Below are 16,991 nucleotides of genomic sequence, written 5' to 3'. Positions count from 1 at the left end.
TTTCTAAGGCTCTTTTGTTCACCATCGATAGATAGGGCTTTAAAATACATATGTATACACACACACATATCATACATATACATATTTACACATACACACACACATATATACACGTGTGTGTATATATATATATATAATATATATATATATATATATATATATATATATATATATATATAATATATATATATATATAAAGGCGGTGAGCTGGCAGAAACGTTAGCGCGCCGGGCGAAATGCTTAGCGGTATTTCGTCTGTCGTTACGTTCTGAGTTCAAATTCTGCCGAGGTCGACTTTGCCTTTCATCCTTTCGGGGTCGATAAATAAAGTACCAGTTACACACTGGGGTCAATGTAATCGACTTAATCCCTTTGTCTGTCTCCTCTATGGGGAGGTGTGGGTAGATAAGTTCATAGAAGTGTGAGAAGAGAGTGACAGATGGCTAGAGATGAAGGGAGAGGTTGATGTAGAGAATGAACAAAGCCGGCAGGTAAAAGAAATAGCTTACAAAAGAGGTGTTATAAATGGTGGTGAACAATAGTATCATAAACCATAGATAGATTTTAAAAAATAGAGAAAGCCTAGATAAATCAAAAGTAGGGAGATGATGTGTGGTGTGAGAGTAAAGAAAGAGAAAGAGAGATCTATAAAGACAGAGATCGAAGTCAGAGGTATATAATAGTGGCTATAGTGAGACAAAGGTGATGGTGGGGACTTTGATGCAAGATATGAGAGGTGTTGCAAGTGATAGGAGGTGATAAAGATGAGGTATGACAGTCTTAAGATATAGCTCACAGGAGAGGGAGACATATTTAGAAGTAAAGAAAGCAGTGAGCAATGGAAAATAAAATGGGAAAGGATGATATAGAGAACTACGAATGGATCTTAAAGGAAGTAGTTCCAGCAAGAGGGGGAGGTAACTAGCAACACAAAACAAGAAATATGTGCTGATTCTTCTCCAATATGATTGCAGCTGCTGAATAGTGCCATTGTTAGAAGAGTGATGGAGGGACAGGTGTTAGGAAGATGAGAGGTGAAAAAAAGCATTATGGGGATAAATTAGGAGCAGGGACAGGGTTCAATGAGCGTATTGACATACATATATATATATGCATTTATATATTGAGATAAATATATACTTACATATATATTATATACATATAATTTATATTCATATACATATATTTTATATATACATATACATATATATCATTTATATACATATATATATCATTTATATAGATACAGATATATCATTCCTATACATATATATATATAATTATATACATATATATCATTTATATACATATATATATATATCATTTCTATACATATACGTGCCGGTGGCACATGAAAAGATACTCGAGAGGTCGTTGCCAGTGCCACTGGACTGGCTCTTGTGCAGGTGGCACGTAAAAAACACCATTTGAGCGTGGCCATTACCAGTACTGCCTTACTGGCCCTCGTACCGGTGGCATGTAAAAGCACCCACTACACTCTTGGAGTGGTTGGCATTAGGAAGGGCATCCAGCTGTAGAAACTCTGCCAGATCAAATTGGAGCCTGGTGCAGCCATCTGGTTCACCAGGTCTCAGTCAAATCGTCCAACCCATGCCAGCATGGAAAGCGGACGTTAAACAATGATGATGCAATGATATTGATTTCAAGTTTTGGCACAAGGCCATCAAGTTCAACGGAGAGGATATGTCAATTACCAGTTTTCAACTGGTATTTATTTTATCAATCCCAAAAAGATGAAAGACGGAGTTGACTTCAGTAGAATTTGAACTCAGAGCATAAAGATAGGCAAAATATCCTAAGCATTTTGCCCAGTGTGCTAACGATTCTGCCAGCTTGCTGCTTTCTTGATGCAATAATATTGACATAACTAAAGGATCATTTAGCAAAGCTCAGATAACTGATTGAGTGCAATTACTTATATTATTTGAATCATAGAAATTTTCCAAAACCTTGAGAATAGTCAATATCATGAGGACTCTATCTTCAGTATCCTATCCTCTATCTCTATCTCAAATAGTAAAACCCAGGAAATCTTTACATATATTTTTTTAAAAGTCATAATTTATCCATTACCTTGAAGGAGGGTACTAAAATTGCAAATTTTTTTGATGTGACCCTTAAATTTTAGTCTTTATTATCCATATTGTAAACCCAGTGAGACTCTATACTATATATATAAAAAAAAAAATCATTCTAGATCCATTATAAATAGTTCAGTAAAGATATTTCAATGAGAATTTCTAATCTTTCAGCTATTTTTTTCCTTTTTGTCTTCATGATACATACATATATATATATAAATACATATGCATATATATATATAAATACATATACATATATTACATATATATATACACACACACACACACACATCTACATACAGATACATATATATATATATATACACATACATATATGTGTATTATGTCGTGCTTAAGAAGAGCCATCAAGCTAAGTAAAATCACAGTCATGGCAGATACTAGTGTCATGCAAATGGCACTTTTGCTGGTGGCACATAAAAACACCCATTACACTCTCAGAGTGGTTGGCATTAGGAAGGACATCCAACCGTAGAGCCCATGCCAAATCCAGTTGGAATCTGGTACAGCCTCCCAGCTTGCCAGACCTGGTCAAATTGTCCAACCCATGCCTGCATGGACAACAGATTTTAAATGATGATGATGATGATGGTGACATGTATGCCTTCTTTGCATGGGTATACTTGTATGTCTGCTGTGTTCATTTAAGTATGTCTACACATATACATCTGTATTTGTACATGTGCATATGTTTTGCATAGGTGTGTGTATGTATATTAGACACACAAATGTATACATACATACATATATATATATATATATGTTTCTCTTAAGCTCACTTATATAGTTTATAGCTAGCACAGCCTTATATAATATTAGAGATAATTTGGGATAAACATTGCTTTAAATTATTTAATATTAATTATGTATCTTAATTATGTAATTATAGAATTAATGGTTGTTTATTCCTAATGAAGCAGCTGCTGAAAGTAATGAATTTGTGATCTGTCTGTGAAATTTATGCTTTTCTGCTTTTAATTTTAATTTTAAATATACATTGCTCTTTAAGGATCGTTTTAAATGATTATGTATATTGAGGAATGCTTTTTCTGCCCGGATTTACTGCAATATTATAATATGTTCGACATTAACAGTCTATAATTAATGAGGCTCTTAATGACTGTGTACAAATATTCCTTTGTTGTTTTATACAGCATCTCTTTATATATGGATGCATACACACTCACACACATATAACTGGGTCCTGAAAAGTTCCTGGCTTTAAGGGTATCAGGAATAGCCAGGTTGAAGGCCCAATCTTCTGAGTTCCTTTACAAGGACCTCTACAATAAGTGTGTAAATCTGAGAGAGGGTATGTTGAATAAAATCATAACTGATCCTCTTGTATTTTCTTTTACCCAAAGCCAAGAACTTTTCAGCACCACCTCATATATACATAAATATACACATATACATGTCATCATCATCATCCGTTTTCCATGCTAGCATGGGTTGGACGGTTCAACTGGGGTCTGGGAAACCAGAAGGCTGCGCCAGGCCCAGTCTGATCTGGCCAGTGTTTCTACAGCTGGATGCCCTTCCTAACGCCAAGCACTCCGTGAGTGTAGTGGGTGCTTTTTACGTGCCACCTGCACAGGTGCCAGTCGAGGCTGGCAAACGGCCACAATCGGATGGTGCTTTTTACGTGCCACCGGCACGGAGGCCAGTCGGGGCAGCGCTGGCAACAGCCACGTTCGGATGGTTCTCTTGAATGTGTGTGTTAATGCATAGCAAAAAAACAAGAGATACATAATCACTTTCATTAGCATGCAGTTATCATAGCTTCCTAAAAGCCATTTAAAGGACTTCCTTTACTTCTACAGTGCAACTGTAGTGAGTTCTAACTGGTTATTAATATCATCATGCCTAAGCAAATTCATAAAGTATATGCATACATGTATAATACATATCATACATTTGTATTATCTTTTACTTTTTACTTGTTTCAGTCATTTGACTGTGACCATGCCGAGACAGTGCCTAGAAAGGTTTCAGTTGAGGAGATTGACACTAGAACCTATTTTTTGAAGCCAATTACTTCTCTACGGTTCTTTTGCCATACCAAGACACACACATATATACGACGGGCTTCTTTCAGTTTCCCTCTACCAAATCCATTCACAAGGCTTTAGTCAGCTCGAGGCTATAGTAGAAGACACTTGCCCAAGTTGCCACACAGTGGGACTGAACCTGGAACCATGTGGTTGGTAAACAAGCTACTTACGAAAGGCTTCTTTCATTTTCCGTCTGCCAAATCCAAGGCTTTGGTTGGCCCGAGGCTGTAGTAGAAGACACTTGCCTGAAGTGTCACGCAGTGGGACTGAACCCGGAACCATGTGGCTGATAAGCAAGCTACTTACATACGGCCACTCCTGTGCCTATATGTATATCAGACATCTATGTCACACATATATAACATAAGTATTACACATATGTTATTGCTGCTGAAGGAGAGATCAGAGAAGGATAATGAGGGAGTGAAAGGAAGATTAGTTGAGGAAATGAGGAGAGAAACCCACTTGCATTTACAGACATTTTGCTCATACACACACATATATATATACACTCAAACACATGTATACACGTATGTACAAGTATATATACATACCTATACATATATATATATATATATATATATATATATATAGGCACTGGTGTGGCTGTGTGGTAAGAAGCTTGGTTTCCCCGTATCATCATCATCATTTAATGTCCATTTTCCATGCTAGCATGGGTTGGACAGTTTGACCGGGGTCTGGTAAGCCATGGAGGCTGCACCAGACTCCAGTCTGGTTTGGCAGTGTTTCTACAGCTGGATACCCTTCCTAATGCCAACCACTCCATGAGTGTAGTGGGTGATTTTTTACTGGGGCCAGAGGAGTCTGGCAAACAGCCACGATCGGTTGGTGCTTTTACGACATGGACGCCAGTCAGGTGGCGCTGGCATCTGTCACATTCGGACAGTGCTTTTTACGTGTCGCCAGCACAGGTCGGACAGAATCTTTTGAGCTGCTTGGTGAGTGTTGTACCGGTGGAAAGGAATGTATTCAGACCTTAGTGAGTATGAGCTGTCCTCAGTGGAGGAGCTCGTTAAGGCAGTAAATAGAATGGATGAGCATTTGGAAAGAGCAAAGTGTAAAGAGTTTTGCTGAGACTGCAGAGCTGACGAAGAGGGAAGTTGACCTAGCCGGGCTGAAGGAGCTGTGTAAGATGATACAGATGGTGGGCAGTGATGTAAAGTTAATACCCCTAAAAAGGGTTTTGATAAATATGGAAAAGAAGACCATTACCTACAAGGTGTACTCAGTAGAGGGTAGCAAGGTGGAGCGGATAGAGATAGAAAAAGTAGAAAAAGCATTGAAGGGGCTTTTGAAGGAAGTGACATATATAGCAAAAGAAATGGATATGGGACAGTGGTTGTCCAGTTTAGGACAGCGGAGGAAGCAAAGAGGCTGGCGAGTACAATGGTGAGAATGGAGGAAGTAGTACTTCTACCCATATACCTTGGAAGAAAGACTTCTAAGGTGAGGGCAGAAGGAATCCCACCCGATATAGAAGTGGCTTGGGTTGCGGCAGCCATGCTGGCTGGTAGTGAGGAAGAGGTAGCTGTCCTCCAAGCCACAGAGATGGAGGAAGGAGGATATAGAGAAAAAACATTGGAAATCATCATACAAGCGGAGGCGAAGCACCTGGAAAATTTGGCGGAGATGGTGATGTTGGGAGAAATAGTATTGAGAGTATGGGTAGAGGGCAGAGCTCCACAATGCTTTAAATGTGGCCAAAAAGGCCACATTAGAGCTCACTGCCCTCTACAGAGGAAAATGACAGAAGCGGTGCTGGAGACGGAGGAGAAAAACGAAGAAGTACAGATAAATGGAAGGAACAAGGAAGATGAATGGACAGTGACAGAGAATAAAAGGAAAAAGAGAAAGAAGAGGAAGGACAGTCAGTGTCCAGACCAACTCCATCCCATCCAAGACCACTCAAACCCACCTTCCCCATACAAACACCAAACCCACCCATCCCTTCTCCCCACAGGAAAAGAGAAGAAAGAACAGACACCACAAAATTTACAAGACCCCTCCCCCAGTGAAAAAGGTTACATATACATGGAGGAGAGTGTTGTCACTCAGTGATGGGGGAAAAAGGAAAGACTAGATCAAAGACTAAAGGGGACTCAGGACTCAGAGGTGGCGAGTGGTGTTACTCAGTGTGGGGTGAGTAACACACTTTTCATATACTCATTTCTCAAGTTATCATTCATGTATCATTATTTTGATATTTTGATTTTAACATTTTTCATGTGTCATTCATAGCATCATATTTTGTACCCACATGTGTTGTAGTGTTCCTCTCAATGTAATGCCACTATGGCAATTTAAAAGAAATATGGAAGCTTGCTTCCCAACCATTTGGTTGCAGTTCAGTTCCACTGTGTGGCACCTTGGACAAGTGTTTTCAACTATAGCATCAACTAAAGCCTCCTGAGTGGATTTGGTAGACAGAAACAGAAAGAAGCCTGTCGTATATATGTATGTATATATTTGTGTGTTTTTGTCTGTGTTTATCTCTCTACCATTGCTTGACAACCGATCTTGGTGTGTTTACGTCCCTGTAACTTAGCAGTTCGGCAAAAGAGAATCGATAGAAAAAGTAACAGGCTTACAAAGAATAAATCCTGGGTTCGATTTCTTCAACTAAAAGGCTGTGCTCCACAGTCAAAATGACTGAAACAAGTAAAAGTATAAAAGAATATATATATGTGTGTGTGTGTGTGAGGAATAGCTAAGATTTTTTGACTGCTATTTCTAAACTTCGGTATGTGGTGAAGCAAATCTTTGCTGAACCCTAATTATAAAGTATATATATATACATATATATATACACACACACGTTTACAGATATATTCATATGTACTTTATACATAATGCTTTATTAAGTTAATTTTTCTACATTTTCGGACACCATTACGTGTTGGATCAATTATCTTTACAGCTGGATACCCATCCTACCACTAATCACTTAACCATGATGTAGGAGTGTGACCATTCTTTTGTTATCTCCAACTGGAGCTAGTTTGCCTGATTGAGCTGGAGAAGAGGACCTCATACAGTAACAGTATAAACACACTTTATATAAACTATGATTTATGTAAGATAAAATTTAAATAACCTATACACATTCTCAAGTTTGTAGTCATAAATCCTGAAGTTCCTCTCAGGCCAACTAATCTTATTAAAACCAAATAAAACCTTACCCGCCAAAACGGGTCAGTGTATGCACTGCCTTTTGGGGTAAAGGTTGTACATCCTATGAACATTATCAAATCATTTATAACATGCTTCATGATTCTTGTAACTACTTATTTGTTGGCCACGACCAAAATAGGAATGTCACCCACCACTGGTTTGTCCTAAATAATAACTTGCCTGGACAAGTATACTTGTGCAAGTAACGACACTAGTTCAAGATTCGCTTCATTATCTTGTTCGGTCTCCTAATATTAATTTTGCTGTTTCGTTTCATTTGTTTGCTTTTCTTTCTCTCTCTCTCTCTCGTAGCAACTGTTATGCGGCGAAGTATTTCCGATGATTCCCACAGCCAAGTCTTTTATTAAACAAACAGGTTTGTTAAATAGATAAATAAACCCTAGCAGCTGCCTCTTAAGTGTCTGGCTGGGCTGGTTGAACTTAAAAACAAGAAGTTGGTAGCAATTTACAGACTACAAACTAAACAATGACCAAGAAATAGTTTAAATATAATACAATATAATACAACTAAACATTTTTTCTCTCTTTGTCCGTCTCCCTCTCTTTCTCGCTCGCATTCTCTTTATTGTTTGTCAAAGAATTTTTTTTTTTTTAATGTTTTTCCTCTAAATATAAATAATGAAAATCTATGACCAATCAGTTGTGGAGCAATAGAAGCATGTGCAGTGCAGTGGATTGTTTACACTATGAACACCGTCTTTATATTAAACAATGCACGTTCGTAAGTAGTCAGTGCGTTAGTGAAGATCCACAATGCGACATGCAGCGAAACCATAGGATGCAGTACCAAATACATGTGCTCGGATAAGAAGATAAATTATTTGTGGGCGGAGAGGGGGGTGTATAACACAAACAATGGACGTGAGCATCTATGGACGATTGTGTTAAATCTATATCATTGTGAACAACATCTAGGCATAGCATAAGTCATTATTTGAGAAATTAAGATTATACAAAATTAGGTCCGAGTTGTAGTTTTCAGACCAATATGATATAACATAAAAGGGGAAATGGACTGATTCAATTTCTTGGGTTATATTTAAAAAGGTTTTTCATTATGTGTGTACATTATATATATATATATATATATACAGCTGGTCTGTGCGGTTGGAACATAAGTACCAACTTTCAGTCTCAAGCTCATTATTCTAATGAGACACATCGTTTATATTAAAATTAACCGTCAATGTGTATATATATATATATATAATATATATATATATATAATATATATACATACATATAAATTGCAAATTGAACCGTCAATTTATAATATATATATATATATCTATTACAATTAACCGTCAATTTATAATATATATATATATGTAAACATACATGTAATGTTTACGAATGAATATGTATGTAAAAATACATATTCATTACGTACACATACATATTCATATGGACACACACACACACACATATATATATATATTTACATTCACATGTAAATATTACAAATGTAATATTGATCACATGTAAAGATTACAAAACTAATACTGTTATGTAAACATAATAATATTCATATGTAAACAATGCACAGAAGCTGGAATTGCTGTTGGCGAACATTATATACATTTTTTATATTATATACGCAAACACATGAAATATAAGAATGTCATCAAGTCGTAAGTGGGGGAGAGTTTGACCGTTTTTTTTTTTTTTCACTAGTTAAACACAATAAGGTAAGAAGAAAAAAATAAAAAGAGCAAAAGGAAAAGAAGAAAATAGGAATAAACTAATGATAGGAAGGTAGGTACTGCGGTCAGTTAAACAATGTAGAGGTAGTATTACAGCCAGGAATTAGGACGACAAAGTGAGGAAGAGTGGACGTTAATTAGGCAAAGTGCTTGCCTAACATCCCCCCCTCCTCACTCTTACCGACTACAGACACCTTCAATGTGAAGTACTGAAAACTTAATAGAAAAATATTAGACAAGTTTCGGGGAAAAGATGATATTTTGTTTGTTTCCTTTTTGCTTTCTTATTTTTTTTTTGCTTGTATGTTGTTTTCTTCTTGCAACAAACTTGTTCGGTTTTGGTAAATAAAAGACAAAAAATCTTCAGGTAAATAACAGGACAGGGAGACAGAAAGAAAAGAAAAGTCGCAGGCAAAATGTTTACTTTTGAAAATTTTAACATAATATATATATATATATACACCTGTACTAGACTATATATATATACATATTATATATATATATATATATGTATGTATATATAGGGGGAGAAAAGTTAAAATGGTTTTCGAAGCGTGAGATATAGAAGGGTAAAAAAAAATTAATAATTATAAGAAAACAATATCATATTTATGGGATTAGTAAAAATATACATACACACACATATATAAGCATACAAAACAAAGAAAAACGAAATAAATTGAAGATAAAAAAATAGTTGTGAATGAAGATGGGAAGCAACAACCAATCGCCCCCATTAAAAGCCGATTGGTGTGCGGTAAGTAAATATAAAGGCATATATTATGCTAAAACCTCTAAATATGAATATGTAAAAATCTTTTCCCCCCGCCATCCAAGCATCATTACCTTGTTTTTCATTCGGAGTGGCCGACCTGCTGCCAGTCGCCGTCACCGCTACTGCTGCTGATGTTGATGAGGCCATTTTGAATAATAATATACAGCTATTTAGTGTCCGGACAACTACGGAGACTAATCAGATGCACCGATTACTGGTGCAGTTCCACTTCGGCAGAATCCGGCAATCGCCGACGCTTCTACCGCGGTTGCCGTCGCACTCGTCGTCGTCGTGATCGTCGTGGTGGTAGTTTAGCTGACTGACTGACTGCTGCTGCTGATGTTAATGCTGCTGCTGCTGATGCTAATGCTGCCGCTACTGCTTATAGAACTCCTTATTGTTGCTGCTGCTGCTGCTGTTGTTATTGTTGTTGTTGCTTATGTTAGTAATGGGTAGTAGTGGTGGTCGGCATTTAATGTCGGTGAAAGTTAGATTCTGTATGGTGTTGTTGGGTAGTAGTAGTAGTAGTGGTAGTAGTAATGTGTCGTGGTCGATGTCCAAGATTGTTGATATTCTCTGCAACCGCTTTTGTTATTGTTCTTGTTTTTGCGGCGCCGACGGCCACATGTATTGTGGGTAAGGCATTCATGACACAGACACACACCGTTAAATAATAACCAGTCAATAATAGAGAGAAAGAGAGACGAAGCGGTGAGGAGAGAACCGAGAGAGATAGAAACATTGAACGAAAAATTGAGAGAAGAGAAAGTGAAAGAGACAGAGAGGGAGGAATTAAGACGTGATTCAGATCGGATAGTTTTGCTGTGATAAAAGAGAGAAGTAATAATATTCACAATCAGCTGAGCCGCTGCTGGTTTTTTCCTAAATGTCTTTTAAGCTTGGCTGGCACTACACAAACTCTTCTGAATATGTCGACTGGAAATTGAAATGGACAGTGCAATCTAAATGTCGCCCAAACGGACACGAATAATAATATATATATATAAAAATAAATAATAATAACTAGCAGCTCCACTGTCTTGTTGACTGACCCCTTCTGGTATGAACGGGCGGTAAATGTACGCCAGTTTGTCATTGGATCAAAAAAAAAAGCATAATCACAGTTTATAGCGAACAAGCCATACACGCACCTACCTACATTAGCCTTCAAGCACATATATATATTTATATATGTGTGTATGTATATATATATATATACATGTATGTGTGCTCACGCACACAGACACACGCCGGTTAGGAAACTTAGGAGTTTATCATTCCTATAAGTATGGAATTGTGTAGTTGGATTTATCGAGGAGTAAATGGTTTCGTTCTCGTTCTGCTTCCCCTTTTACAGTTCCTACCATCATTACTGTCCAAGCCATCAGTCTTGTATTGGGTCAAATATTATCGATTCTTTTTTTTTTTTCAGAAACCGACGACCCATCCACTTCAGTTTTCACCACTACACAGCAGCCCGGGTCCTTATCTATTTGCCCCTCTGCATGTATGTGTGTGTATATACATATATATATATATATGCAAGAGACAGAAATGTATGTATATAGAGATGGATATGTATAGATACATGTGGCTAGTTGAACACATATATGTATACAAGTATGCTTCTATGTATTTGTGTGTATATATATATATATACTCACATACATACATGTATATTTATGTGTATGTATATGAAAACTATACACACAGCGCATATAAGTCTGATTATGTTCAAATACATATATACTTATCTGTGTGCATATATATATACATATATATATGTGTGAATGTATATATACACATATACATATATGTATATATATACATATATGTGTATATATATATGTGTATGTGTGTAATATATATAATACACATAAGTGTGAATGTATTCAACACTTTCCTACATGATCTATTTGTTTATTTGTCTGGCTATTTACCTATTTCCCTGGCCGTCTGACTTTTCTTTCGATATGCGAATATCCTTTATTACGTTTCTAACTTGATATATATATACACCAGTAGGATTGGCTCAGAAGCATTGAAAAGGACAACAACAACAAAAAAAAAGCGAGAACGAAAATGGGTGAGGTCATCCAGAGAGAGTAAAAGGGAGCTAGGTTTGAACTGTTGGTGACTCAGTGAGGCTTTCACAGTGAGCTTAATGTCAAAGCCTTATATAACCCACAACATATACATATGTATACACACACACTTACACATATATATATAGTTCAGTACACACATACACATATTTATATAGTTCAATACACACACATATACAAATAAATGTATATATGTACATATATCTATATATAGAATAATGTGTATAGATATATATATATATATTATGCACTCACGTGTGTGTGTGTATGCATAATATATACACATATTTCTATATGTATGTATTATACTATATATATAGAGAGAGAGATACATGTCTGTGTGTATATTTACGTATATATGCATATATATAGACATATACATGCATATATATATATATATACATACAAATATTTTTATATATACATAAATACATATACATCTATATATATATACATGCACACACACACACACATATATATATATATATATATATATATATATATACAAGTTTATATATCCAATATGTGTGTGTGTATGTATTTTTCTTTCAAGGAACATTTTTTAAATAATTGCCTATACAGACATCATTGAGCTGTGACGTGTCCACAAGGGCTGACGGTATAGCTTAAGGGTCATTGCCATTCAAAGATTTATAGTTCTAGAAATAGAATGTATGCTATCTAATGGCAAGTAATTCCTTCAGTTATCTCTCCCTTGGTTTATGCATACATATATAAATGCATATATACATACATAGATATATATTTATGTGTGTGTGTGTGTATATATATATATATATATATATATATACAAGTTTATATATCCAATATGTGTGTGTGTATGTATTTTTCTTTCAATGAACATTTTTTAAATAATTGCCTATACAGACATCATTGAGCTGTGACGTGTCCACAAGGGCTGACGGTATAGCTTAAGGGTCATTGCCATTCAAAGATTTATAGTTCTAGAAATAGAATGTATGCTATCTAATGGCAAGTAATTCCTTCAGTTATCTCTCCCTTGGTTTATGCATACATATATAAATGCATATATACATACATAGATATATGTGTGTGTGTGTATGTATATATATATATATATATATTTATATGCAAAATAAGCAACAAGAATGACTCCGGTAATTTGGTACGATCGTTTCGTACTACATCATTTTATTAAATGTTGTAAGTATTACAACAGTTTTAAAATGCTGAGCACTCATCATATAAATAGTATATATTTATATGTATATATCATTATCATTTAATGTCCGTTCTCTATGGTGGTATGGGTTGGATGGCTTGATCAGAGCTGGAGAGCTGCACCAGACTCCAGTCTGATTTGGCATGGTTTCTACAGCTGGATGCCTTTCCTAACACCTACATATATTTATGTGTGTGTATTTATATAGTTGAAATTTATAGAAAAAAAAAGACGGAAACAGGTGTATGAACAACAAGCTGGTGTATTAGTTTGATGCTTGGGAAAGTGAAAAAGTCTTTTATGTTTCGAGCCTATGCTCTTCAACAGAAAGGAATAAGAGAAAATAAAACCATCCAACCCATGCCAGTGGGTTGGATGAACATTAAATGATGATGATAATTATGTATCTATATAATTATCATCATTCAGTGTCCATTTCCCATGTTAGCATGGGTTGGACAGTTTCACTGGGGCTAGTTAGCAAAGGTGCTTTTTTCATGCCCCAAAAATGTGCTTTTTACATGGCACCAGCACCTGCAAGCCTGCAAGGCAACGACCTCTCAGCTGAGAGAGGAAGTGTGAGACATGGCCATAAGGAACATGCCCATATGTATGGGTGGCCATAATTTTACTTAGCTTTATGTACCTTCTGAAGCTGTTTCAGTCACTTGTCATCTTCTCAGTGAGCTACTCCCGTATATGTATATGTGTGTGCATGTATAAACCGGTCTGAAGATCCTATGTAAACGTTTAAACTATTTTTTTACTTACGAAAAAAACCTCATAAAAATTAAATTATCAATACACACTGTAAATACCTCTTTCAAATCAAATATATTAATAAATCATATCAACACCATGGATAACTGACATGAACTCAAATAAATAAAACTTGGAAGTTAGAGATCCCATGCTACTCTAACTACCCAGAGGAGCAAGAAAGTAACTAAGCCAAAATAAAAATGTTATTAATTTTTTTTATGGTATTGAGTACTCTTTCTTCCAACAGAATATATATATATTATTTTATTGCTTTGTTTGTTTCAGTCATTTGACTGTGGCCATGCTGGAGCACTGTCTTTAGTCGAGCAAATCAACCCCAGGACGTATTCTTTGTAAGATAGTACTTATTCTAGCTGTCTTTGGCCAAATACACCAGCATCGGTTGTCAAGCGATGTTGGTGGGGGACAAACACAGACACACAAACATATATATATATGTATACTATGGGCTTCTTTCAGTTTCCCTCTACCAAATCCACTCACAAGGCTTTGGTCAGCATGAAGCTATAGTAGAAACACTTGCCCAAGGTGCCACGCTGTGGGACTGAACCCAGAACCATGTGGTTGATAAGCAAGCTACTTACCACACAGCCACTCATGCGCCTATATATATATGTGTGTGTGTGTAACATATAGGTAACACACACACACATATATGTGTGTGTGTGTAACATATAGGTAACACACACACACATATATATGTGTGTGTGTGTGTAAAGAGAGAGTGACATTTGCGTGTGTGGCTGGCCAAATTAATTCTTACAACTTTCAGAATAAGATGGCAGCAAACCATGATAGACTTCTGGGGGACATTTGTCCTCGACCATCTAGATCATGGTTCCCAATTATAGTGTATAATTAATGTCAGAACTTGAAGCAATTCAATACTGCAACATGAAAATGATTGCTCCAATGCAGCAGATCAGCAACTGAGAATGACTGAAAAAGTTAAGGCTCTACTCTTTTGAGCAAAAAGAGGAATGATATGCAATAGTATATGTCTGGAAGATCCTTGAATGTCTTGCACCAAACTTTGGCATTGAAAATTGTACTAATCCCCAAACATGGCGCAACTGTATAGAACTAAAGTTTCCATCGTTACCATCCAGATTGAGGACCAGGTACTGTAATACTGTAATAGTTTAGGGTTCAAAGGCTCACAGTCAAAAACTTAGGAGACTTATATGATGTGGATGTAGATATCTTCTGAAAGCAACAGGACTTTTTACTATTTGCAATTTCCAAAACAGCTGTCTATGTAGTAAAGAAATATAACTAAGGGTACTAACTTAGAACTCTCATTCACCAAATGCCAACTAAAGAAAGAGGTTCCAGCATTGCTACAGTTTATGGGCTGAAACACATAAAAGATATCTATCTATATATATATATACTGGGTGGGGAAGCAAAATTTACAATGAACGTTAAGTTGTTTTTTCTCAGCAGGCACTAAGTCAATTGTTTTGAAACCTAGCATATATTAATGTCATAATCATACCTAACACTATTATCCTTACCTTTTCAGAAACTTTTGCCCATATGAGTAATCAGGAAAGCAAACGTCAAAGAGTGTGTGATTTGCTGAATGCACCTGTCACACCAAACGAGATTTCAAGAATAGTTGGAGTGTCCATAAAAACTGTTTATAATGTAAAGAATAGAATGACTATGAGCAAAACTATTACGAGGAAGTCTGGAAGCGGAGGAATCAACAAAAAACGTACAAAAGCTTTTATTAAAACTCTCAAATCCCAAATTCTAAAGGTTCCAACCAAATCCATGATAAAAATGGTAATTGAACTTGAGGTGGAGAACAAGATGATTAGAAATGCAATAAAATATGATTTGAGGTTAAAACACCAAAACACTTGTTGACATCAGTTATGAAGGAAAAGAGATTGGAAAGGTGCAAGAAAATTATTACATGGTTCAAGAAAAAGTCCTCCATTGTAACGATCTTTTCAGATGAAACAATCTTCACTGTCGATGCTGTTCTGAACCACAGAAATGACAGATTTACTGCAAAATCGACAGCTGAGGTTAAGGGGACATTCAAAACAAAACATCCTGCTCAAGTTATGGCTTTTGGTGTTGTGGCTTCCGATGGAAAGAAAATGCTTATAAAATTCTACAAAGCTGATGAAAAGATCAATGTTAATACTTACTACAAGACTCTGAGATACCAGGTATTGCCATGGCTTAAAGCAAACTACCCAGATGGTAATTATGAATGGACACAGGATGAGGTTCCAGCCCACACAGCTAGAAAAATACAAGATTTCTGCAAATCCAACTTTAGCAATTTCTTGGAATCATGTTTATGACTGCCTTCTAGCCCAGATCTAAACCCTCTGGATTATGCTATTTGGGGCATTTTAGAACATCACACAGCAACGTTGACTCTCTTAAAGATACTGTTAAAGAAGAATGAGAGAAGTTGTCTCCCAGATATTTGAGGAACACGTGTGCAAGTTTCAGGAAGCGTGTGAAGGCAGTTATTGAGAAAGAAGGAAGATACATAGAATAAAAACATTTTCTATTATGTAAATTTTCATGTGGCAAATAAATTCTCATGACTTTCAATAAACAAATTGGTCATACACTGTCTTTCAATCCCTACCTCAAAATATTGTAAATTTTGCTTCCACACCCTGTACATATATGTGTTTATGGGCTGAAACACAGAAAAGATATCTGTCTATATATATATACATATATGTGCATGTATTTGGTAACTCCCTGACTGGCCATTACCAATGACTACATTAAAAATTTCTGCTGAAATATATATATATATATATACACATACTCTCTTACTTGTTTCAGACATTTGACTGCGGTCATGCTCACCGCCTTTAGTCAAGCAAATCAAACCCAGAACTTATTCTTCGTAAGCCCTAGTACTTATTTAATCGGTCTCTTTTCCCAAACCGCTAAGTTACAGGGATGTAAGCACACCAACATTGATTGTCAAGTGATGTTGGGTGGGAACAAACACACACACATACATACAAATATACATATCATCATCATC

At 36.1% G+C, this 16,991-nt stretch overlaps 1 protein-coding gene and 1 long non-coding RNA gene across 5 annotated transcripts in view; both read right to left on the bottom strand.

Moving 5' to 3' along the window:
- The window catches only part of LOC118766977, a 389,104-nt gene that overhangs the window by 259,778 nt on the left and 112,335 nt on the right, over positions 1-16,991 (bottom strand). The gene's annotated exons all lie outside the window — the stretch shown is intronic.
- LOC115221716 (POU domain protein 2-like) overlaps positions 1-16,991 on the bottom strand; it is a 190,684-nt gene that overhangs the window by 137,225 nt on the left and 36,468 nt on the right. Inside the window, exon 1 of one of the 4 annotated variants that reach the window (XM_029791924.2) lies at positions 9,937-10,954. The exons of 2 other annotated variants lie outside the window; for them this stretch is intronic. In XM_029791924.2, the coding sequence (XP_029647784.1) occupies positions 9,937-10,012 (76 nt within the window). In that variant the 5' untranslated portion in view covers positions 10,013-10,954. Of the gene's footprint in view, positions 1-9,936; positions 10,955-16,991 lie in introns of those variants that run through there. One more of the 4 variants, XM_029791925.2, reaches the window with a different exon arrangement.

Source organism: Octopus sinensis, linkage group LG18, assembly GCF_006345805.1.
Source record: "Octopus sinensis linkage group LG18, ASM634580v1, whole genome shotgun sequence".
Lineage (NCBI taxonomy): Eukaryota > Metazoa > Mollusca > Cephalopoda > Octopoda > Octopodidae > Octopus > Octopus sinensis.
This window is presented reverse-complemented; position numbering and strand designations above follow the sequence as displayed.